Raw genomic sequence first — 26230 nt, forward strand, 5'->3', positions numbered from 1 at the left:
CAATTTTTTGTGCCTTTCTGCTTTCTTAGCCCCATTTAAGTATGTGCATTATATTTGCAGTAGTTTTTAGGGTCTAACGATGGACCTAACTCAATTTTTTTTTTTTTTTTTTGAAATTTTCAAAAAAAATGCCTTGTTATAACCTTACTTTTTATTTTGGGTGATTTTTGTTTCATGTCATTTTTTGTGCCTTACTGCTTTCTAAGCCCTGTTTAAGTTTGTGCATTATATTTGCAGTAGTTTTTAGGGTCTAATGATGGTCCTAAATCAATTTTTTTTTTTTTGAAATTTTCAAAAAAAATGCCTTGTTATAGCCTTACTTTTTATTTTGGGTGATTTTAGTTTTTTGCAATTTTTTGTGCCTTTCTGCTTTCTTAGCCCCATTTAAGTATGTGCATTATATTTGCAGTACTTTTTAGGGTCTAATGATGGTCCTAACTCAATTTTTTTTTTTTTTTTTAAATTTTCAAAAAAAATGCCTTGTTATAGCCTTACTTTTTTATTTTGGGTGATTTTAGTTTTTTGTCATTTTTTGTGCCTTACTGCTTTCTAAGCCCTGTTTTTTTTTTTTTTTTTTTTTTTTGTATATTCTGTTTATTACAGTTTTTCTTTTTTTTTTTTACAGGAACAATTACACAAACATTACACAGTGAACAAATGATACTGCACCAACAACAACAATAGTAATAACAACAGAGCTGCGAGACTGGTCCCTATAGTAATGTATGTGGCAAACACAGCACAGTGAAATACTGCAACATTTACATATTTGTCCATAGCCTATGATGACATCTACCAATATAATATGTTCAAACCCAAATCAAACTTGTGTCCTCCGTTCAGTGGTAACAAATGAAATAAAATCAAATAAAGTTATCAATTTAAATCCAGATTATAATTGAGTCCCAGAAGTTCCAGTGGTTTTCTCCATTCCTGCAAAAAAAGATGAGTCCTTCCATTGATGCAATGTCCAAGTTTTTCCAGAGTCACAACCTCCGAGATCAGAGATTTCCACACAGAGATAGAAGGAGGGTTCTCTCCACCCATTTCACCATTATAGCTTTTCTTGCTAGCATTAAAAGGGACTGGATTACATTTTCATTAGTTTTTAAAGAGGCAGGGATCTTCCCAAGCAGACACATAAGTGGGTCTACTGACACCTGTTGACCTGTTGCTTTGCTAACACTTAAACATACTGCCCTCCAGAATGTTTGGACTTTTTTACATTCCCACAAACAGTGGAACCTGGTGCCTATGCAAGATTTACATTTGGGGCAGTTTGGTGAGGTTCCTGTTCTATACTTACTATAAATTTGCGGAGAGATGTAGATATGGTGCAAGATTTTATACTGTGATTCTTTATATCTGTTGCAAATTGAAATTCTGGAAGGCAGTCGTAAGATCTCATCCCATACATCATCATCTATTACACATTTAAGCAAAGTGCACCAGGATGTCTTCTAAGCCCTGTTTAAGTACAGCATGTGCATTATATTTGCTGTAGTTTTTAGGGTCTAATGATGGTCCTAACTCAATTTTTTTTTTTTTTTAATTTTCAAAAAAATGCCTTGTTATAGCCTTACTTTTTATTTTGGGTGATTTTAGTTTTTTGCAATTTTTTGTGCCTTTCTGCTTTCTTAGCCCCATTTAAGTATGTGCATTATATTTGCAGTAGTTTTTAGGGTCTAATGATGGTCCTAACTCAATTTTTTTTTTTTTTTTAAATTTTCAAAAAAAATGCCTTGTTATAGCCTTACTTTTTATTTTGGGTGATATTAGTTTTTTGTCATTTTTTGTGCCTTTCTGCTTTCTTAGCCCCATTTAAGTATGTGCATTATATTTGCAGTAGTTTTTAGGGTCTAATGATGGTCCTAACTCAATTTTTTTTTTTTTTTAATTTTCAAAAAAATGCCTTGTTATAGCCTTACTTTTTATTTTGGGCGATTTTAGTTTTTTTCATTTTTTGTGCCTTACTGCTTTCTTTGCCCCATTTAAGTATGTGCATTATATTTGCAGTAGTTTTTAGGGTCTAATGATGGTCCTAACTCAATTTTTTTTTTTTTTTAATTTTCAAAAAAATGCCTTGTTATAGCCTTACTTTTTATTTTGGGTGATTTTAGTTTCATGTCATTTTTTGTGCCTTACTGCTTTCTAAGCCCTGTTTACGTTTGTGCATTATATTTGCAGTAGTTTTTAGGGTCTAATGATGGTCCTAAATCAATTTTTTTTTTTTTTGAAATTTTCAAAAAAAATACCTTGTTATAGCCTTACTTTTTATTTTGGGTGATTTTAGTTTTTTGCAATTTTTTGTGCCTTTCTGCTTTCTTAGCCCCATTTAAGTATGTGCATTATATTTGCAGTAGTTTGTAGGGTCTAATGATGGTCCTAACTAAATTTTTTTTTTTTTTTTAAATTTTCAAAAAAAATGCCTTGTTATAGCCTTACTTTTTATTTTGGGTGATATTAGTTTTTTGTCATTTTTTGTGCCTTACTGCTTTCTTAGCCCCATTTAAGTATGTGCATTATATTTGCAGTAGTTTTTAGGGTCTAATGATGGTCCTAACTCAATTTTTTTTTTTTTTTTACATTTTCAAAAAAAATGCCATGTTATAGCCTTACTTTTTATTTTGGGTGATTTTAGTTTTTTGTCATTTTTTGTGCCTTACTGCTTTCTTAGCCCCATTTAAGTATGTGCATTATATTTGCAGTAGTTTTTAGGGTCTAATGATGGTCCTAAATCAATTTTTTTTTTTTTTTGAAATTTTCAAAAAAAATGCCTTGTTATAGCCTTACTTTTTATTTTGGGTGATTTTAGTTTTTTGCAATTTTTTGTGCCTTTCTGCTTTCTTAGCCCCATTTAAGTATGTGCATTATATTTGCAGTAGTTTTAGGGTCTAATGATGGTCCTAACTCATTTTTTTTTTTTTTTTAAATTTTCAAAAAAAATGCCTTGTTATAGCCTTACTTTTTATTTTGGGTGATTTTAGTTTTTTGTCATTATTTGCGCCTTACTGCTTTCTTAGCCCCATTTAAGTTTGTGCATTATATTTGCAGTAGTTTTTAGGGTCTAATGTTGGTCCTAACTCAATTTTTTTTTTTTTAAATTTTCAAAAAAAATGCCTTGTTATAGCCTTACTTTTTATTTTGGGTGATTTTAGTTTTTTGTCATTTTTTGTGCATTACTGTTTTCTAAGCCCTGTTTAAGTTTGTGCATTGTATTTGCAGTAGTTTTTAGGGTCTAATGATGGTCCTAAATCAATTTTTTTTTTTTTTTAAATTTTCAAAAAAAATGCCTTACTTTTTATTTTGGGTGATTTTAGTTTTTTGCAATTTTTTGTGCCTTTCTGCTTTCTACGCCCCATTTAAGTATGTGCATTATATTTGCAGTAGTTTTTAGGGTCTAATGATGGTCCTAACTCAATTTTTTTTTTTTTTTTAAATTTTCAAAAAAAATGCCTTACTTTTTATTTTGGGTGATATTAGTTTTTTGTCATTTTTTGTGCCTTACAGCTTTCTAAGCCCTGTTTAAGTACAGCATGTGCATTATATATGCAGTAGTTTTTAGGGTCTAATGATGGTCCTAACTCAATTTTTTTTTCTTTTCTTAATTTTCAAAAAAAATGCCTTGTTATAGCCTTACTTTTTATTTTGGGTGATATTAGTTTTTTGTCATTTTTTGTGCCTTTCTGCTTTCTTAGCCCCATTTAAGTATGTGCATTATATTTGCAGTAGTTTTTAGGGTCTAATGATGGTCCTAACTCAATTTTTTTTTTTTTTAAATTTTCAAAAAAAAATGCGTTGTTATAGCCTTACTTTTTATTTTGGGTGATTTTAGTTTTTTGTCATTTTTTGTGCCTTACTGCTTTCTAAGCCCTTTTTTTTTTTTTTTTTTTTTTGTATATTCTGTTTATTACAGTTTTTCTTTTTTTTTTTTACAGGAACAATTACACAAACATTACACAGTGAACAAATGATACTGCACCAACAACAACAATAGTAATAACAACAGAGCTGCGAGACTGGTCCCTATAGTAATGTATGTGGCAAACACAGCACAGTGAAATACTGCAACATTTACATATTTGTCCATAGCCTATGATGACATCTACCAATATAATATGTTCAAACCCAAATCAAACTTGTGTCCTCCGTTCAGTGGCAACAAATGAAATAAAATCAAATAAAGTTATCAATTTAAATCCAGATTATAATTGAGTCCCAGAAGTTCCAGTGGTTTTCTCCATTCCTGCAAAAAAAGATGAGTCCTTCCATTGATGCAATGTCCAAGTTTTTCCAGAGTCACAACCTCCGAGATCAGAGATTTCCACACAGAGATAGAAGGAGGGTTCTCTCCAACCCATTTCACCATTATAGCTTTTCTTGCTAGCATTAAAAGGGACTGGATTACATTTTCATTAGTTTTTAAAGAGGCAGGGATCTTCCCAAGCAGACACATAAGTGGGTCTACTGACACCTGTTGACCTGTTGCTTTGCTAACACTTAAACATACTGCCCTCCAGAATGTTTGGACTTTTTTACATTCCCACAAACAGTGGAACCTGGTGCCTATGCAAGATTTACATTTGGGGCAGTTTGGTGAGGTTCCTGTTCTATACTTACTATAAATTTGCGGAGAGATGGAGATATGGTGCAAGATTTTATACTGTGATTCTTTATATCTGTTGCAAATTGAAATTCTGGAAGGCAGTCGTAAGATCTCATCCCATACATCATCATCTATTACACATTTAAGCAAAGTGCACCAGGATGTCTTCTAAGCCCTGTTTAAGTACAGCATGTGCATTATATTTGCTGTAGTTTTTAGGGTCTAATGATGGTCCTAACTCAATTTTTTTTTTTTTTTAATTTTCAAAAAAATGCCTTGTTATAGCCTTACTTTTTATTTTGGGTGATTTTAGTTTTTTGCAATTTTTTGTGCCTTATTGCTTTCTAAGCCCTGTTTAAGTTTGTGCATTATATTTGCAGTAGTTTTTAGGGTCTAATGATGGTCCTAAATCAATTTTTTTTTTTTTTTGAAATTTTCAAAAAAAATGCCTTGTTATAGCCTTACTTTTTATTTTGGGTGATTTTAGTTTTTTGCAATTTTTTGTGCCTTTCTGCTTTCTTAGCCCCATTTAAGTATGTGCATTATATTTGCAGTAGTTTGTAGGGTCTAATGATGGTCCTAACTAATTTTTTTTTTTTTTTTAAATTTTCAAAAAAAAATGCCTTGTTATAGCCTTACTTTTTATTTTGGGTGATTTTAGTTTTTTGTCATTTTTTGTGCATTACTGTTTTCTAAGCCCTGTTTAAGTTTGTGCATTATATTTGCAGTAGTTTTTAGGGTCTAATGATGGTCCTAAATCAATTTTTTTTTTTTTTTAAATTTTCAAAAAAAATGCCTTACTTTTTATTTTGGGTGATTTTAGTTTTTTGCAATTTTTTGTGCCTTTCTGCTTTCTACGCCCCATTTAAGTATGTGCATTATATTTGCAGTAGTTTTTAGGGTCTAATGATGGTCCTAACTCAATTTTTTTTTTTTTTTAATTTTCAAAAAAAATGCCTTGTTATAGCCTTACTTTTTATTTTGGGTGATTTTAGTTTTTTGTCATTTTTTGTGCCTTACTGCTTTCTTAGCCCCATTTAAGTATGTGCATTATATTTGCAGTAGTTTTTAGGGTCTAATGATGGTCCTAACTCAATTTTTTTTTTTTTTTTAAATTTTCAAAAAAAATACCTTGTTATAGCCTTACTTTTTATTTTGGGTGATTTTAGTTTTTTGTCATTTTTTGCGCCTTACTGCTTTCTTAGCCCCATTTAAGTATGTGCATTATATTTGCAGTAGTTTTTAGGGTCTAATGATGGTCCTAACTCAATTTTTTTTTTTTTTTTTAAATTTTCAAAAAAAATGCCTTGTTATAGCCTTACTTTTTATTTTGGGTGATTTTAGTTTCATGTCATTTTTTGTGCCTTACTGTTTTCTAAGCCCTGTTTAAGTTTGTGCATTATATTTGCAGTAGTTTTTAGGGTCTAATGATGGTCCTAACTCAATTTTTTTTTTTTTTTTGAAATTTTCAAAAAAAATACCTTGTTATAGCCTTACTTTTTATTTTGGGTGATTTTAGTTTTTTGTCATTTTTTGTGCATTACTGTTTTCTAAGCCCTGTTTAAGTTTGTGCATTATATTTGCAGTAGTTTTTAGGGTCTAATGATGGTCCTAACTCAATTTTTTTTTTTTTTTTAAATTTTCAAAAAAATGCCTTGTTATAGCCTTACTTTTTATTTTGGGTGATTTTAGTTTTTTGTCATTTTTTGTGCCTTACTGCTTTCTTAGCCCCATTTAAGTATGTGCATTATATTTGCAGTAGTTTTTAGGGTCTAATGATGGTCCTAACTCAATTTTTTTTTTTTTTTTAAATTTTCAAAAAAAATGCCTTGTTATAGCCTTACTTTTTATTTTGGGTGATTTTAGTTTCATGTCATTTTTTGTGCCTTACTGTTTTCTAAGCCATGTTTAAGTTTGTGCATTATATTTGCAGTAGTTTTTAGGGTCTAATGATGGTCCTAACTCAATTTTTTTTTTTTTTTTTGAAATTTTCAAAAAAAATACCTTGTTATAGCCTTACTTTTTATTTTGGGTGATTTTAGTTTTTTGTCATTTTTTGTGCCTTACTGCTTTCTTAGCCCCATTTAAGTATGTGCATTATATTTGCTGTAGTTTTTAGGGTCTAATGATGGTCCTAACTCAATTTTTTTTTTTTTTTTAAATTTTCAAAAAAAATGCCTTGTTATAGCCTTACTTTTTATTTTGGGTGATTTTAGTTTCATGTCATTTTTTGTGCCTTACTGTTTTCTAAGCCCTGTTTAAGTTTGTGCATTATATTTGCAGTAGTTTGTAGGGTCTAATGATGGTCCTAACTCAATTTTTTTTTTTTTTTTTGAAATTTTCAAAAAAAATACCTTGTTATAGCCTTACTTTTTATTTTGGGTGATTTTAGTTTTTTGCAATTTTTTGTGCCTTACTGCTTTCTTAGCCCCATTTAAGTATGTGCACTATGTTTGCAGTAGTTTTTAGGGTCTAATGATGGTCGTAACTCAATTTTTATTTTTTTGAAATTTTTGAAAAATATGCCTTACTGTAGCCTTACCACCGCTTCCAGGCATTTGAAATTTGTTCACCAATTTTTACGCCTTATAGTTGCCTCTGAAATTTAGGTGTTCTTTTCTCAAATGTTTTTACCTTACTGCATTTTCACCCCAGTTTATGTGCTCAACATAATTGAATTGAACTTCCGGTAGTTTTTAGGGTCTATGACAGTCTTATCTAAAATAAAAAAATGCAAATCCAATCAGTCAAATATCTGAAATTATAACACAATTATTGTTTCAATGGCAACAGATTTCTTAAAAATAGAATGTCATAATTGACCCCAACCCTGTTGCTGCCAATGTTTCACACAACTAAATAATAAATTTAATGTAATATAATCCACACTGTTGTATCAGATTGATATTGGTGAATACGGTTAGAGAATCAATTATTAATTCATTTGAATAAATCTTGATCCAGAATATTGAGCTCAATGTGTTTTTATTTGCTATTGACGAGTTTCAGGCTACAAACATTCTTTTACTTCACTTTTCCAAGCAAGAGGCAATCAGTAAAGTAAGAATTGTTTTAATCAAGTATGAAAAATTGGCAAAGAAACTCAACTCCTACTACAACTTACTAGAAACAACATAATACATTTACAAAACCATTTAAGCGGATTAAAGCACGTTCCAATGACGGTGTTTGCTATAAAGTTAATGGGGCTGATATGAACAGCGTGGTCACATGTTGGTTCATGAATGCGGCCCTCAGGGAGCATCCAGCTGCTCCAGTAAAGTTCTTCTTCTCTTCTCCAGCTCGCCTTCACTGAGCTCACTGCCTGATGTGTCCCAGCCACCCTGAGGATACAAAAAAAAACAAAAAAAAAAACAAGTCAGTCTCTACATCCACTGAGTGAGCTCCAACATTAAAAGTTTTTACAAATGTGGCCTAAAACCATTTAAATGTACATACAGCCTTATTTTTTAGTGATTTCAGTCAAAATGCCAATTTGTGCTGCTTTTGGTGTCTCTAAATAATCAAATAAAGTTAAAGATATCGATGTAAACTTCTTTTGTTTACCAAAAGAGAATAAAAACAGTTGTGACCCAAAAAATATTCTGACACCAGGGGGCAACAATTCACACTCTGCGGATTCGTAGTAGACAATAAAGCAGAGAAGAAGAGCTCTCCTAAGGGACATTTATTCTCCCTTAAAAAGTGTGCTGACAGTGAGTAAAACATGGACTGTTGAAGGACTCCTATCCAAAAGGAATTCCATCCTTAGGGTTTGCGTATTTCCATCACCCTTGAAAATGCACAAAATATAAATGGTGCCATATAAACTGGTAATGAACGCCACAATTTTGAAAAAGCACTCAAATACCAATAAAAACGGTTTCACGCTTTCATGAGGAGGTGTTTCGATATTGAAATGTGCCGAAAAAGTGTTATGGAAACACTTTTTCCGTAAACACACGTCGCAGAACGTCACGTACCTGTTCCAGGTCCAACCATTTCTTAACATTATACTTAAAATGTATTACTGCCACATGAGACGTAAAACCTCAAAGGAATACAGTGTTCTAAGGAATATTAACCTTTCCTGTCTCCTCTTCAGACTGTGGTCAGAAGACACAAGTCTAACTTTGCTTCGGGGGCCGAAGCTATCCTCTGCTTCGGGGTTAACTCCCTTGTTTCACAGCAGTCATTGAGTATGACATAGGACCCCCGTTTAATTCAACAGCTGCAAAGTTCATTTTGCCAATCATTCAAAACGACATACAGCTTATACTCGATCTTCTCCGGTCACACGCTCCCTCACTCCGCAAACTGGTCAAGCGGCCAGCGCATTCATTCGCTTTTATTTTGCATAAATCTGTAATAGAAACACAGCTACTATCGAGTACCAAACTGCAGAGTTAAAACAGTCACCCCCTGCGGTCATAGAATATTTTTCGGGTCACAACTGTTTTTATTCTTTTTCAGTCTACAAAAGAGGTTTACATCAATATCTTTAACTTTAGCTGATTATTTAAAGCAACCAAAAGCAGCACAAATCGGCATTTTGACAGAAAAAGCTGCCAAATGATTTAAAAAGCAGGCTGAATGCTTCACTCCAATAAAAAACAATGGGATGTTAACAGGCAAATGAGGCTGTGTGATGTCATCGATCATGTGATTTCCCGATGGCGGAAAAGAGGTTTTAAACGGTTAAGTAGTCCCATTTTTGAAAGTTAATAAAATGAATATGAATGAAAAATGATGGATTTTGTTAGACATAAATCTCCAAATAAAAATATTTCAAAGGTTTTAGGCATTGCTTTAACACTCAGAATTACACACACACACAAAACAATTACCAACACACACCAAAACCAGTATAATCAATACAAAACATAACACAAAAGGTGTGTCGTCGAACCCTGACACAAACACTGGGGGCTTTAATTTGATTTATATATTGGTATGTGTCAATGATTCAGTACCACCAACCGTCGTATTATTTGACCTGGAAATAATGACCTGTTTCGTTCTTTTTTTCTTTTGGGGTGCCTGGGGGCCCCCCAGGCCCCAAATCGGATATCAGGCTCCGAGCATCGATGCGTACACATACCATAGTTTATTCCTACCAAATTTCAGCCCGATCCGTTCACAAATAACAGAGGAGTCGGTAATTTTAACTAGTGTACACAACAAGAACAAGAACAACAAAATGAGTGGCGTTTTGAGTCCAGTAGCTTGGCCTAAAAACTTCCAACAAACCTCTTCCTTTGGAGCTTTTCGTTTGGGAGATTTCTGTTTAGAGTCGGATCGAGGTTTCCCTCGAGACTTGTCGTTCTCTTTGTCCTTCTCCGCCTCTTTCTCACGCTTTCCTTCACGCTCTCGTCCCTTTTTCTCATTCTCAGAGTCTGGAGATGCCTGTTAATTCCAACCATAGTGATTGTTAGTTTGTGTAAAGTTGACATCACACTCACAGGCTCTCAGGCCAGGGTTACTACTCACAGACTTATGGCGTCTCTTCTTGGCCTTCTTCTTGTGTTTCTTGGATTTCTTATAACTTCTCTCTATTGGAAGCAGTGAATTATTAGAGTTTATGAAACACTTTTCATTTACAGAGAGCAAAAGCTCCACAGATGATAATAAACACCAACCAGATTCTCCACTAGAGGAGCGTTCGGACGGGGATTTAGACTGCGATCTCTTTTTCTTCTTGTGATATTCCTCCTCTTCAGACTCTGAGCCCTGTCATTAAAGTAAAGTTAATCAGAATACTTCAAAGGCTGACTTCAGCACAGATTCTCTTCAGTGATTCTCAACCTTTTCAGCCCACCCCATCTGAATCTGTGATAACCACATTTATTTATCTGAATAATATCCACTGTTATCCAGGAAGTTTATTATTATTTGTACCATAGTATATAGTCATCTTAAAGATGTAAATCCTTGTTTTATTCAGAAATAAAATTAAAGCGACCAAAAAAATGGTGGAAACAGTGGTGAAATGGGATTTTAAAAATGACAAATGATTAAAAGTTGAAAATTAAAGTGGCCAAAAACAGACAGAGAAAGTGGTTAAAAAGGGTTTAAAGTGTCAATATTGGCTTAAAAGTGGCAGAAAAAAGTAAAAACAATTATGCAAAGGCAAATAATGGGCATGAAAAATTGTGAATGAGGTTAAATTTCCAAAAATAAACATAAAATGTGGTGAAAAGTGACAATAATGGGTCAACAAATGCAACATTAGGTTGGAAAAGTGGTGGAAAGGGTTTAAAAGTGCTGAAATGTCTTGAAAGTGGAAAAAATGTGCAGAAGCGGGATTTAAATTTGATGGCAAAGTGGCAGAAATTGGAGTAACGTATAAAAAAAATGCACTAAGAAAAAAAAAAACAATGGCAAGAAAACATGATGAAAATAGGTTAAAATATGGCAAGTTTGATGTAGTTGCAGAAAAAGAGTAAAAAAGGGCAAATATGGGCTCAAACTGTTAAAAAAATATTCTTAGTTTCTTGAAGGCATCATGCGACCCCCTCCCAGTGTCTTGCGACCCCAAGGTTGAGAACCCTTGCTTTAGATAAACAGGGCGGACACCAACCGATCTAGAGCGGGATCTTTTTCTGTGGTGCTTCTTGGACTTCTTGGAGTGCTTCTTAGTCTTTGAGTGGTGATGTTGACACTCGTGCTATTGTTCAGTAAATAAAAAGTTTTTTCAGTATCAGATTTCTGCACTCAAACCTTTTCTAATAACACACAATGCAAACCTACCTCTAACACATGCATGAAGTCTTTGAAAATTCGTTTCCTCTCCGACTCCAGAGTCACATCTTCAAAGGCCAATTCTTTGGTGAATCTCTCTCTAACCTGCAGTGGGTTCGGGTTTAGTCACAACACACACAGCACACCACAAAGCCTATGATACTTACGCCTTCCCAGGTGACCTCAGGCTCCAGAGGGGGCGTGGCCTGTTTCAGCATGTTCTTGAAAGCGGCTTCTTTTCGTTTCATCTTCCTGGCCTCTTCCTTTTCTCGCTCCCTCTCTCTGGCTTCAGCTTTCTCCAATAACTACAGGAAGGAAAAACAGGAAAGAAATGGTTTTCCTCAAAGAAAATGTAGGAGGAGCAAATTGTGGTTTTTACATCTGTAATGTAGGGACAAGGACACAATCTTATTATCCTCGTGTATGAACAATCCAAACATCTAATCAACAGAAAGCATGATTTATTCATCTACAATATTACCTGTACTACTTGTATACATATTCATATTCATCCTTATTTATATTATCATTATTATTATACTGTTTCATTTTTGCTTTTTTTTGTAAAATTCCTTGTATTGTCTAAAAAAGTCTACTTGGCAATAAAAATGATTTGATTCAAGCACACTGTGTCTTTTCTACAAGATTCTTACACTGTTGAAGGCCAGCTTAATGTTTCCTGCATCCAGAGTTGTGGCTCTTTTGTCAGAGCTGATGATGGATCCAAATCCTTCAAAACTTGTGTTAACTTCGACCAGGAAGCTTTTGTCCTGAGGGAAACATTTTAAAAGAGAAGGAAACTCAAATTAAAGCAGCACAAAACAAAAAAAACATTGACTCCACTCCATTCTTACCTTGAGAATATCTTTGATGATTCGTTTCTCGTCATGGTAGCGGGCTTTTAGGTCTTCCACATAGAATTTAAACAAGTCCAAAGGAGTGGAACCTACAACACAAACACATGAATAAAATAAGAAGCGTCTCATTTATAGATCTAATGAATCTAATGTAGAGATATGGTTAGATCTGTGTGCAGCGCTCTGCGTACCCGGCTGGCCAAGCATGTTGGCGAAGCGGATGTCAGAACTGAGAGCTGGGTACATTTCCATCCAGGCAGACATGGAGTGAAGCTGGCCGTGGTCGTGGAGCTCGTCCAGAAATTTCTAAGGAAAACCGAAAAAAGATGAAGGAAAATAAAAAGTTTGTATTTTGATGAAAAAAGGATTTAAATTTTCAGTCGACAGCTTTGAAATGTTTGGTTCTGCATCTCACCCCGAATGCCTCTCTGTTTTTGCGTTGTCGTCGTCTCTCTCTAAGAAGAGTCTTCTGTTTTTCTTCCTCTTCCTCCTTCTCCAGCGCCCGAATGTGCTCCTCAAAACAAATAAGGGCATCTTCTTTGTCCATATCTGTGATCACATGACAATTAGCGTCACATGGGAGAACCAACACTTCATCTCTCTGTTTAGGTCAGCTGATAATCCTACAGTCTATTGCTATGTTCAAAATCACATACTAACATATTACTCACATCAAGTCCGACGTCAAAATGAGTATGTAATGCGTTTAGTATAGTAGTATAGTATGGAAAGATTTAGTAGGTGAGCAATTCCTGGTTGTATATGAGTATGTGGACAGGTGTCTTTTATACAGATAATTAATTCAAACAGGTGCCACTGATACAGGTAATGAGTGGACAACAGAAGAGCTTTTTATCACATTCTGTCTCTCACAGTTGAAGTATACCTATGATGAAAATTACAGACCTCAATTTTTTTAATTGGGACAACTTGAACTATCTGTGGCTGCCAAACACTTTTATGCCCCACTGTATATTGGGACATTTTTTAAGTGTGCACAGTACTCATACTTAACCGCCCATGATGCAATGCGAGCGGAACGTAAAATCATCCTAGGACCGGCTTCAAGCTAAAAATCAAACATCGCCTTTTCAATTAGTTTTTAACGCTTTTGTAAATAGGGCTCTTGTTTTGACGTTGACCAGAAGTTTTGTCAGTAGCACAATGGCGGGTCTCCAAAAATCTCCAAAATATCAGCATGAAATGCATTTCTGCAAATTTTATGGATTAAATGACCACATGTTGATATTCTACTTGGTCACTTTCTCACTTAAAATGTTTTCAGAACTTTCAAAGGTGGAGAATCAACAAAGATATTTAGCCTCAGTGTGCAAGTTTGAAATGCCTCTTGGAAAACTTGGAACATACTTCATCATCATAATCCTCCTAATTATACCTATAGTATATAGTAGATAGTATATACTCATTGCGTTTGTAGTGTATCGTATGCAGTATGCCATTTTTAACACAGCCTATGACTAGACATTAAAAGTGGGTTTTGTCGTCTTACTCTGCAGTTCCTCATCTTCTGCAAAGGTTGGGTTATCCAGCAGATACTGCTGGGCCTCAGACCAGGTGGTGCGGTAGGTGACGTTGGCCATATTATCCAGAATGTTCTTCAGAGCCTCCCAGTTCCTCTTCCTCAGCTGCTTGGCTTGCTCCTGTGGCAAAGACAAACAAATGTGATCGTTGCACCAAAGTTTGTATGGGAGACTGAACATATAGATATAAAGATAACTGAACTTTCAAACCAAAGCTTACTTTTTCTTTTTTGGCGAGGTAGAACAACACGTCTTCGTAAATCTCCAGCCGGTCTCTCTCAGGGACGCAGCTCCACACTTCCTGCTCAGCAAACATCTGCTCTGCTTTCCTGAGAATAAAAGCCAAAACCAACAGGTTTCACACTACACCCTCATGAGGGCAGCATTTCACAGGTCAAGTCTACTTTTAAACACGAAGTGACTGTGTGTGCATGTCATCATCACCAGCAGCAGCTGTGCAGATGTGATATAACCCTGGGGCAAAAAGCATAAATAGTTCAGAGTTTTAAAGTGTTTCATTTTGCTTTACTGGGGCTACGACCTTATAAGGAGAGTCCTAATGTGTTAAAATGATGCACATTATCACAAGCTTTGCATCACTCTTCAATTTTGTTTTTGTTGCTTTTGTTTTACACCCTGATCAGTCGAGGCGTCAGTGAATTCCTGAAAGTGGCTAGAAGTCGAGAGCTCCTCAATAAATCAATATTCCAACTTTGGTTCAAATAAACAGGAAGACAACAGCACAAGAATCAAAATAGCTAAAATTCTTCACACAATCACATTTTCCTTTGAATCATTTGTTACTGCAGTGGTTCCGAAATGCTTTCTTGTTATATATCACAAATTTCTGGCGACCCCAGACACTTTTTTTTCTCTCAAAAATTAGTTTTTTGATCATGTTTGTTATTCTGTGTTACAAATACAGAATAGCAGCCTGGATTAGTGCACATAGGACAAGATGTGCCAGCTCAGATATTCTTTTTACTACATTTCATTTGAACTTCATTTGGATATTTGAGAAAGTGAAAGTATAAAACACAGTTGTTTGAGATTATGTGTGGGTTTTTTAGTTTCCTGCACTGTGTATCTATTTCTGTGCTATTATGTGTTGTTTTTTTAAATTGTGCAAAATAGATCATTCAAAAAATATAATTCTAATCAGTATTTTTATTTTATTTTATTATTACTAGAAATTTCAGGCGACCCCATTTTATTTCCAGGCAACCCCAAGGTTGAAAAACAATGTCTTGCTGTGATATAAAAAGTTACGTGATGGCCCCATTCAACGTGATTAAAGTGTGTTGTTCTGAAAAATGAACGTTCAAGTCCAGGCAGCCGTGTTGTTAGTGCGAGATGACGTGCAAGAGCCACATATGACCTTTAGTTAAGTCACTCTGCATAATCATATTGACATTCAGTGAAGAGCTGATCAATACAGGGTAAAAAAAATAAAACAAATCAGACTCCACTTGCACCCACTTGTATCTAGTAGTCGACGTCATCTTCTCATGATTCTCCAAGAATCTCTGGAATGTCTCTTTGGACTCTTTATATTTAATCCTGGCTTCCTCCTTTTCTTCTTTCTCCGTTTGAACTTTGTATGCATTGAACGCCTGCTTCTTTTCACTCAGTTTGGGAAGAGCACTGTGATAAGAGAGAAAGAGATCAATGATGACAAGGACAATCACTGTTTTTAACTCTTCTAAGGTAAATAGAAATACGCCTCTGTGACGTACACTGTACCTGTAGCGAGGATCGTTGATGATCATTTTCATGGCCTGTTCCCATGACGAGTTAGAGGACACGCCCTGCATTGCAAAGAATGAATCAGAAAGTCACAATTTAACCTTGTGTCCTCTTAAACTGACAGAGTGTAGAAAGTTAATAAGACAATTGATCGCTCTGATGACTTCTGTTATAAAAATGGCTTAAAACAGAGTGAGAAACAATGAGCAGGGTTGCCATGAGGCAACACGTTACCTTAATTACAAATAGATGAGAGTTTAAGAGGCGTGGAGTAGCTCTAATTCACAAAGGGTCTCAAAGGACTTATGTAAGTGCCCTTTCCGACACTTGCCTCTCCAAAGTAGTGACTGTCATCTATTATGAACCGATTTCACTGCGTGCCTCTGTCTTGTCAGTTGTCACAGTTATTCTAACTCACTGAGGCATGCCACTTTCTCTTACTGTCTTAATCCCAGCCCCCCCACCACCCCACTTTGATCCAATAAAACTAATCATCACGACAGAGCATTAGGATCTTACAGGAAATGGCAAGCAATCTCCAAGGAGAGCTTTGTGCACAAAATTAAAATGCTAGCTAAAAATAGCAGCATTAAAGGTGGGTGCCGGTGGACCTGGTTGCATCCATGCACGTAATGTGCCCAACGCAAAGGGAACACATTCCTGACAGACGCAGCAGGAATGGAAAGGATGCGACATCTGACTGATTGAACTTCAGCTTACATGAGGGTAGGAAATGGTTCCTTCAAAAACAGGTCACACACACGCTGTACTCGCCACTGGCAGGATCTCTAACAGCTCAGAGCAGAAGTCAATAAATAATTACCAGAACACATCCACAAAACCAATTAACTGTCAGTTCATTACAAACCTTTAAACTACAGCCTCTACTTTCTACGTAGAGATAAAGTTAGCATTGCAAGTAAACATAACTAAAAGTATTGGATATTTTGCTTATAGTGAGAGTACTTTTACTTTCAATGCCTACAGTGAATTTTCTGCTCTCGTCTTGTGCATGAACTCTACAAACAGTACAGCAATAAATGTTTTCAGGAGTGCTTAACTCAGCATTTGAACCAATACTGGTACGTGGACCATTTGGTACGAGGCCGCAAAAAAAGTACGATTTTTTAAAAAGGGAAATGTAACTTCAGGAGTACCAGTAGTTCATAAAAGGTTAGGGAGCCCTCCTTTAGAGATAGCACAAAAAACACATTTTTATTTTGTGACACAAGTAGTTATTTAGCCTTAGTTACTTTACTTAGCCTCTTGAAGGTAAACAGAATTTTAAAACGAAACTTAAACTTAAATTTAATTTTAGAATGGATATATATTGAGTGGTTCAGTTTTGATTTCAGAAAATGATTTTTATTTTATTCATGAGGATTATTAAATGTGTCTCAATATTTATTATTCGTACATTGGGTATATGATTAATTGTATTTTTAATTTCACATATTGTACTTGATATGATTGTCTGTTCTGGATACCAGCTAATAGGGATCCTTAAATAAAACACAAAAAAACGTTAAAAAAAAAAAAACAACCTTACTATTTAAATAGATATAAACTCACCTTCTCTTTCAGCAGTTCTTTAAAGGCCTGCTTGGCCTCCTCCTTCGTGTTCCACTTGTAGGTTTTCTTCTGAAGTTCGGGTCGTTCTTCTTTTACAACTTCAGTGCTAATAGCAACACAAAGCATATCAGTGACTTCACAGCTGGGATTGTAAAAAGCATTTTGTCTACACACTTGCAGGAATTGTGAACACTCTAGGCAAAGTAATACAGACACGCTAAACATAAAATAATAATTTAACATGGGGGTGTGCTAAAACCTGGCCGTCGAGGACCCAGTACGAACAGTTCTGTAGCAAGGATGTCGAACTCATTTTAGTTACTGGGACAAATACAGAAAAGTTTTCTCAAGCGGACCACAGATTTAATGTGTGAAAACAAGTAATTTCAACATTATTGTGCCCTAGTTCACACTGGTACGTGTACATAAAATACAAATTATGAAATAAACTGCCAATATCCAAGCAATAGGTGACAGATATCAGTTCCAAAAGGGTTTTCACTTTAAATTTCCTAGATTTGTGACCAATTTCTATTTAAATAAGGATAATGTTATGTAATAATAGGTGGAAAATTAAAACATTTTGTAAGAATTTTAGTTTTCTTTTTGTTAAGTTTAACATTAAAAAAAATGACTGCCATGATGCGATATAACACCGGGAAAACTGTGAGCCCCTGCAAATATTGCTGAGTTTCATTTGCAAGATGATTCATGTTTTCTCTGTCATTTTTACTTTCTCCTGCGGGCCAAATTGGATGCTCCAAAGGGCTGGATTTGACAGATGTGTTCTATATTCTCTAATGATGGAGTGTTTAAACTAAATCTCAATCAAGTACAGATCTCTAATGTGTTCCTCCTTAAATGACAGAATGAAAACTGATGTTATGATTTCATTTCTACTATTTAATCATTTACAAAAACATCCGACTGTTACTACAGCTGACGTCATGTGGTCAGTCTATGCTGAAGTGCACTATTCTCATTTCCTGAGAGATGATTTAATAATCACCAATGTATCTCAGTGGCTCTGGTACAATACTGCACCAACATTAAGGAGACATTTATTGTGTCTCGCCCGCACTGAAGCTCTGACACGGTCAATAAAGGGCACATCAGCGTACCTGGCTGGGCCCTCTGCTGCAGCTGTACTCTCGGAGGAAGCCACAGGTGCATCCTGAGTCTTGACCTCAACTGCGTGATGCACGGCTGGCTGTGACAGGTGTTCCTCCGGGACTGCTGCTGGTGTTTCCACCTCTATTACAGCTGCCATAGTCATTGTATTCTCTGTCTGGACTGCAGGAGCTGCAATGGTTTCAGGGGCTGCTGTCTCCATCGTCCTGGACCCAAATCATTACGATGGAACGACAGAGGATTATTTTCATATTGTAGTTGTATTTTGATATATACACACACAACACAGTGAAAAGCAACAGCTCCAAAACAGGAAGTTCTTACCCATTCTCCTCTGCTTTGATCATAGCTGGAACAGAAAAAACATGAGCTGTAATGTAATGTTAAAAACTTGATCGTGTAGTACCATTTTCCCCTCTTGCACCAATAACTCAACAGTTATTTTTACCTTCAACATCCTCCAGCTCTTTAGGTTTCGTCCATCTGGACTCTTTCGTCTGAGAGTTGTAAAAGTAAGGTTTCCCTGTGTCGGACTTGTACTCTTTCCAAGGGCATTTAGAAAGCATTTGCTGGGGGGGAAATACAAGAAAAATTCAGCAATGAATTGTTTGGAGATTTACTTTCTTTAAAAAGCCTAATCAGAAAGGTAAATCTGTGTTAAATCCACTTAAAAGTCGGAGCGTTGTGTACCTCTGCAGGAGATTTCAGTTCATCTGGTTTCTCCCAGGTGGATTGCTTGGTCTCCGTATTATAATAGTAGGTTTTACTATCTAGTGATTTGTGTTCCGTCCACACGGACTTCTGTTGCAAGCAAAAAAAAAAAAACAACAACAAATGAATAAACTGCTTATTATTTGCATTCCCTTGTTTTTCTACCTTTTTTTGCTGATCTTCCGGTGGTGTTCCATTTGTGGTCGTCTGTAGAAATGGAACACAAAAGGCCAGACAACAGTTACAAAAATGACAAAGAAAGTTAAGACACTTAAAACTCTAAACTTTCAGCCCGTTAAAATTGCTGTGCATGACTGGAAAGAATATGAAACTTACGGATGTTCCTGGTGCAGCAACTGTGGAAAAATCAAACCAATAAGGGAATTAAGTAACGAACAGAAATGATACAAGACCATGAATTAGGCGACATTGTTGGGATCTTACCTGGGGTGTCCACTCCAGGCTGTAGGAAGAGAAAATAACTATTAGTGATTCTTTTTGTCCCCCTTAAAATGACCACACACTTCAGACTTTAATTGTTTTTTAACTCCAAATTTTGATTTAGTTTTAGTTAAAGTCCTTTGACAGGAACAAGTTTTAGGCAAAATTTTGTCACCAGGACTATTTCAATTATAGTCTAGTTTTAGTCGACAAAATGACATTCATATTTTAGTCGATTAAACCTGTTCTAGATTCGTTGGCTAAAATATGAAGCACAAGAGTTTGTGCATTTTTTTTAAAGATTCAATTAACATTTACTACACCGATAACTTTTTCAGCAACAATAATTCACATGTAATTCGTGTAACGATGTTATATGGACATTTTTGTTATTCTATCATAACAAGTCAGCTTTAAAGGTCTGTTTTTAAGGAAAAATGTCAGTGCAAAAGGAGGACATGTAATTGGAAAATGTATGTGAGAAGCCCCATGACGTTTAATATTAGCCTAACCACTAGGAACGAGTGTTATGTTTTCCCTGCAGTCTGTGCCTTCTCCTCACCCTCCGCTCTCTTTTCTTTTCAGGTATCTTGATGTTGGGGCTGGCGGTTCCTAATCGATGGTTCCCGGCTCAACTAGTCTGGGACGCTTGGATGGACTATCCTTCTATCCTATTCTATTCACCCTTCTGTCTACTAACCACAAACCAGTCGAAGCGGATGGCTGCCACCTCTGAACGTGGTTCCGCTGGAGATTTTTTCTTCCCACTGTCGCCAAATGCTTGTTCAGGTGGATCTTGTTTGGTTCTTTCTTTATAACAACATTACATGGCCAATTAAAGGCGAAAGCCCCGATTTAATCTTAATCTTTTAATCTTTAATTACTACGGACTTTATATTGAAATGACAATTACATCTTCTTGTGAAGTTTTTAATAGAACAAATTTAATAAAAACAAACATTTACATAAACAAACAAAAGTCCTATTTGTTGTGCATTAAAAGCACCGTATGAAGTTTGAACTATTACTGGTTTAATAAAGTAATTACAATCCAACCTTTGTTGCCAGAATCTTACCTGCCTGTGACACATATAGCTCCTAAGCAGTGATTACTCATGCAACCCACGTCCTGGGGTTTAGGCATGACTAGTTGTTTTTGTACTGACTTTCATTTAAACAAATGTGTGGTATTTTTTGTTAGTGAATTTTGTCATTTAAAAAAAAAAAAAAAGATAGGGCCCAAACAGGCTGAATTTCACCTAAGAAACTGGCAACCCAAATGAAAGACTCATTCTGCTATCTGATTGGATAATCTGCTTGAGACATATAAACATAAATAATGTGGACATCCTGTCCATTGTATTTTAAATTCAGAATAAATCCACTTTAAACTTTTGATCAGAAAAGGCTAAATATGATTTGCGCATGTTGACCTATTATCTGGAGACACAGATAAAAGCTGTAGAGGCCTTCTTCCAAAAACAGCAAGTCCATGCTGACGTGCTAGGTTAGCTTGAATAAATTGTGTATTAGCGGGCCAAGCCCGCGGGCCTGGGGGACCGCATAACCAGCGGTGCAATTTTTGTTATGGGTAGTCTGTGTGGTCTTCTGTTTCTACCCTGTAAATTTTACAGCCCTCAACATAATAATTCAGCTGAAATAAATGTTTGTTCATTTATGTTATGATGTAATAAGCCACGCCCACTTTGACCAATCGCAAATAAATTTGAGATATGGCCTCAGGAGGGACCCAAGATCATACCCACCAAATTTGGTCTTGCCATTTATGAGATATACATTTCCCATATTTGCATATATATATATATATATTTATTTTTTTTTTTTTGGTGTATAACTTGACCGTCAAAGAGACGGAAAACTTTAAACCCTGGCTTACTGAAACAGAATAACTTTATCCACTAAGCAGATAAATATAAGGCATTTCTAGATGAAGATAAAAAGCAAAATTATTCAATCGCCCATTTGTATTTTACATCTCGGATAGTAAATTGGGCTCTAACAAATTTCTACTCCTTCGTGCATTCGTCAGCGACACCACAATTAACATTAAAGTAGGGTCACATCACACTGAACCTGTTACATTTACTCTTCATTTCAATCTTTGAAATACATTAAACTGATTAACTTGAAAATGTATGTATAAATATGAGCAACCTGGATGTGACTGACTCAGGTGGCTCTAGTAAATTGAAAGTGAGGAGAGTTACCGGTCCAGTTGGTTGTACAGACGCAGCTGGTATACGAGGGGGCATCATCATTCCAGGCATCATAGGTGGCATCATGCCTGCCATCTAAAAAAAGACACATCATGAAATATTCATCAAGCATTTCCATACCAGCGAGAGCGGGCAGACGTTTTAAGACACAGTGTGAGATTGTGTGTTGCTCTCAATTGATGGGTGAAGGAGAGACTGAGAGCGAGTGTGCTTTGCACATTTAGCCTCGTGATTCCACAGCGTGTGATCTGTGCTGCAGCGAAACACTAAACTATGCCGTTTCAACGCTATTTCAGACTTGTTATGGTCACACCTTGATCCAACACCTTCACCAATATCACACCCATTTGTACATGACAGACTCTCATGGACTTGATAATTGTGTTGGGGTCATGCATAAATAAATACAATTAAATTATAACAGGATTTTTTAATTATAATGGCATGCATCTGCGTCTGGAAGATTTCTCCTCTATGTTGACCTTATTAAAATAGTGGGAGAAAAAAATTAACAATTAGCATTTCTGGAAAACATGCTCGTTTTCAATACAAGCTCGGTCATCTTTTCTCAGCTGATATTTTAAATGTAGACAAGTAAAAGTTGAAGAAACCAAACCAAAAAAACAATTTCAGCAACAAAAGCGTTTTTTATCTGCCGCTGTTCTTAAATGAGCATTATAATGTGCCTGACCTTGTGCATCATTACGAAATGAATCACATGATTGTTCATGTGCCAATGAACGTCTTTGTCACGGACTGTCCTCAATGCCCCGACACGGGGACCGGATCACAATAGTTGGTGAAAGGGGTCGGTAGCAATGTCGGTCACCCACCCAACCCGACCTGTCTAGAAACACGGACCACTGTGTAACTGCACAGCAGAGAACAGTGAACGGAAGCATGTTGACCAGCTTTTCTTCTTACATAATTATTTGAAAGACAGCAACAATGATGAGTTGCTGCACATTTGTCTCAGCACGTACAGTACCTGGTATTAATAATTCATTGTGTATTTTTATTCATGCACCTTTTATTTTAAAACCCAAAATCCAGCTGATATTGTAGGTTTCATATGTTTTTAAAGCTGCTTTGATTGCGCACAGCAAAATGTTCCTTGTGGGATTTATGATGCTCATTTAAGTTTTGTTTGGATGTCTATTTATTTTCACTGAATAAGCTTTTGTGTTAGATCAGATTGAAATAGCTGAACAAGCTAATATTCTTGTTATTTTTATATGTATTTATTTATTTTGTAATGTGATTACTGTTGGATTTGGTGATTTATTATAAATAAAGATAATATTGATACATTTGTTTGGTTACTTTAATGAATGAATACCAACACACAGACCTTGTTTAAAAGTATGAAATAGCAACAAAGTGAGGCAAAGAAAAAAAAGATACATAATAAATTGTGACAATCGTTAATATCATAATAATCGTTGACTAAATGAGTCATAGCACCCTGAATCGAAATCAAATCGTGAGGTTCTTTAGATGGCCCACCCCTAAAAGTAAAGCAGTAACGAGCTTTGATTCACTAATTTTGGCCCTCCAAGAGTTATACATTTTCCGCGCTGGCGGTGCTCACTCACGTGCCACGCCCCCTATGCTGTGAAAAATTTCCGGTGAGAACCCTGACGGAGATTAAAACTTTCCCTCCATGAATGCAAAAAGAAAGAAAAAGATAAATAATAAAAAAAAAATGCTTACAAAGTAATTGAAAAATATGTATTGAAAAAGCTGTCTTTGTATTTTATTTCCACATTGCAACTAATTGGGTTCTTACCAAGAAACATCATGTTACTTTAAAATATGGCTGTTAAAAAAAATAAATAATCTTTTTTATAATCTCTAACAAACCAACTGGTCTGAATTCGTGATTGTAATTAAATAATAATAATAATAAGAGCATCTGTAGATTTTCCACAAAGCTCACCTGTCCCATTGGTGGCATTATGCCCGGAGGAATAATACCAGGTGGCATTGGATTCATGGTAGGGGGTCGCTGTCCCATGGGTGGCATACCCATTGGGGGGTAGTGAGGGGGAATTCCTGGCGGTCCCATCTGGACAAAGAAGAAGCGACAGGAAGAAACTTTCATTAAAATAAATGGAGCGTTTTTGTTCACCCCTGCTTGATGACTGATAAATAAACGGGAAAGTATTCTGTCACGCATGAATCTGCCAGTGACTTACAAACGGAGGAGGCATCCCTGAGGCTGGTACACCTGGATAAGGTTGCGCTTGACTCGGACCATTATTAGCCTCAGATGAAGACTGTTACGAATAACAAACATAAAGTGTTAGGAAACTCAGGATAAGTGTAAAATAAATTCTAATCATTGATTAGTAAACACACAGATTGTGTTTGTTTTCTTTTTAGTGAGAGGCTGGCTTTATTTCTGTGCAGCCTTTAAGTAAACGCAAAGTAAACTCCAAAAACACAAAACGACAAAAAAAAACAAAAAAAAAAACATATAGGCTCAAAAACAACACGACATCATTTTTTTTTTTTTTTGAAATGACAGGAAAACATATGAAATGACAGAAAAAACAAAGAAAGAATGCAAAATTACTACAAAAACACACACACACAAAAAAACACAAGACAAGAATGCACAACAGGACAGCAAAGTCACACAAAACAAGAAAAATGGAATATTCTGTACGTGAAAACTGTTTGTATCCAAAACGTAGAACAAAATTAGGAAAGTGTTGTTTTTAAAGGATTTTTAAAAAATGGCTGGGAGTGAAGCAAATGTGTGAACACAAACAGAACAGTATGTCACCAACACCATAAATCGATCTTTTGAATTGTGGTTGAAAATGTTACTTTTTCCACTCTTTTTCTGCTGCCCTCCTTCTCTGTTTTTTTATTGGTTGTAGAACTTAAATAACTTTTATTACTTCTGTTTTAATCTAGTCCTAACCAGGAACAGCGGTTGCAAATTGGCCAAGGCTAGAAACTCGTATGCATGATATCTACTTTGCATATCCTATAAAGCAGTGTAATATGTATTTGTCCATGTCAAATACACAAATAAATAAAAATCAATGCTCAGATCAATCATTATTTAAAATGCTGACGTGAATGTTGATAATGAGGAGCTCAGACCACACAATCACATTTTATTTTGTGCCCCTGCTGTGATTATGTGTCTATGAACATTCATTTTTTGTGCTCCCAATTTTTTACTTTAGAAGAAAATGGGCTCCTTTGGGAAACATAACAGTAAAGAGCAATGCATACTCAAATACAGTTAACTCATTTGCCACTGAAATATCATCACAAACTATAACAAGGAATATTTGGGAGGTCGTTTTAGAAGGTAATGTGAGGTGTTTTTTGTTTTTTTTATCGTTGGCAATCAGACTTCATGAGGTGCATTGTCAAACCTGTCTGTGAGAAAAGTGAGCCAAGAATGTCGTTTCTCTGCATATTTCAATGAAATGTTACTTTTACAACGCAAATAGACAAAAAAAAAAAAAAGTACACGTGTTTTGATTCAGAGAGCTATTCTTTAGATGCATGGATAATTTAATTTTTCCAAGAATGTCAAACACATCTGCCTGACAGCCTGCACACTTAGCAAGTCATTATAAGCTAAAATGTTATATCACAACCGACCATACAAAAAATGTCTTTTTACAGCTCACGATTAATGCCAGATTTGCACTAATAACATTAAATAAAGAACATAGCACATCAACTAATTCATTTGTTTTTAAATGAGCCAGAATTAGAAGAAAAAAAAAAACAACCTCAAATAATCCAGTCGAGATCGCTCTAATACTGTGTTGTATGGTAAAACGAATGAATGAGTAAATAAGGGCTCTGACTACTCTCCGAAACCGAACCATTCATAAGTAACGCTAGCATGCTGAATTACAGCTCCTATAAGATTAAAACACAAAACACGTACCTGAACTTTTCATATACAGACAAAAAGCAGTTTATCTAATACAGTTCGCTGCGACAGAATTGCTTCTCTTTCGTTTCAACACAACCTCCAGGACTTAGTCTACGCCTAAACATTAACAGCTAGCATAGCCTCTTGCTAACAAAACGTGCTAACCGGTGTCGACAAAGCTACTACGGCATACTCGAGGAAAGAAAAAGGAACGCTGCCAACATAACTATAAATGTTGATATTTCAACTTGAATTAGTTATCTGGTTTGATGTCATACTTAAATATAATGAAGAAACTTGTATCTCACCATTTTTAAAACAGACACGGCGTTACCTCCGAGAAGGGTGAGCGCCTCTCAACAACGAGGCAGCGGATTGGTTCGAGGAATGACTCTGTGCAGCGTCCTGTTGCGTAAAAATGCGCATCAATGCGCAAGAATAATACATTTTATAATTTTGGTACGTAATTAATTCAATTTCTTTCATCAACAATGTTCAAATAAATGTCAGTCATCTCTAGGTTTCACAACATATATTAAAGGAAATCCTATATTCAAACTCAATTTATGAGGACGACACAAAGCTATTTATACGCTTATAATAACGAGTTTTTTTTTTTTTTTTGCTTTTGTGGTGTTATGTTGTATACATAATTTCTGTTTTGTTGCATTAAATATAAAAAAAAATAATGCAAATATAGATGCATCAACTTATTAAGTTTCAGCCATTTTTCA

General features: G+C 35.4%; 1 protein-coding gene across 2 annotated transcripts; it reads right to left on the reverse strand.

The window, feature by feature from the left end:
- Positions 1 to 7662: 7662 nt before the first annotated feature.
- Positions 7663 to 25882, reverse strand: prpf40a (PRP40 pre-mRNA processing factor 40 homolog A). Of its 2 annotated transcripts, XM_028436721.1 has the most exons (27): positions 25805 to 25882; positions 23782 to 23862; positions 23523 to 23651; positions 21575 to 21658; positions 19350 to 19368; positions 19242 to 19261; positions 19071 to 19112; positions 18885 to 18995; positions 18643 to 18763; positions 18519 to 18543; positions 18185 to 18400; positions 17064 to 17169; positions 15489 to 15553; positions 15225 to 15389; positions 13966 to 14074; positions 13715 to 13865; positions 12620 to 12753; positions 12396 to 12510; positions 12202 to 12293; positions 12001 to 12117; positions 11515 to 11652; positions 11357 to 11452; positions 11187 to 11273; positions 10246 to 10336; positions 10097 to 10158; positions 9857 to 10012; positions 7663 to 7950 (listed from the first exon to the last, which is right to left on the reverse strand). In XM_028436721.1, the coding sequence occupies exons 1-27, from the start codon at positions 25805 to 25807 to the stop codon at positions 7861 to 7863; spliced, it is 2625 nt and encodes an 874-aa protein (XP_028292522.1). In that variant the 5' UTR covers positions 25808 to 25882; the 3' UTR covers positions 7663 to 7860. The 2 variants fall into 2 exon arrangements, with proteins under 2 accessions (XP_028292522.1, XP_028292523.1); XM_028436722.1 differs by lacking the exon at positions 23782 to 23862 and having other exon boundaries at positions 25805 to 25874.
- Between the last annotated feature and the right edge of the window lie 348 nt (positions 25883 to 26230).

The sequence above is a fragment of the Gouania willdenowi genome, chromosome 21, assembly GCF_900634775.1.
Source record: "Gouania willdenowi chromosome 21, fGouWil2.1, whole genome shotgun sequence".
In the NCBI taxonomy this organism is placed as follows: Eukaryota; Metazoa; Chordata; class Actinopteri; order Blenniiformes; family Gobiesocidae; genus Gouania; species Gouania willdenowi.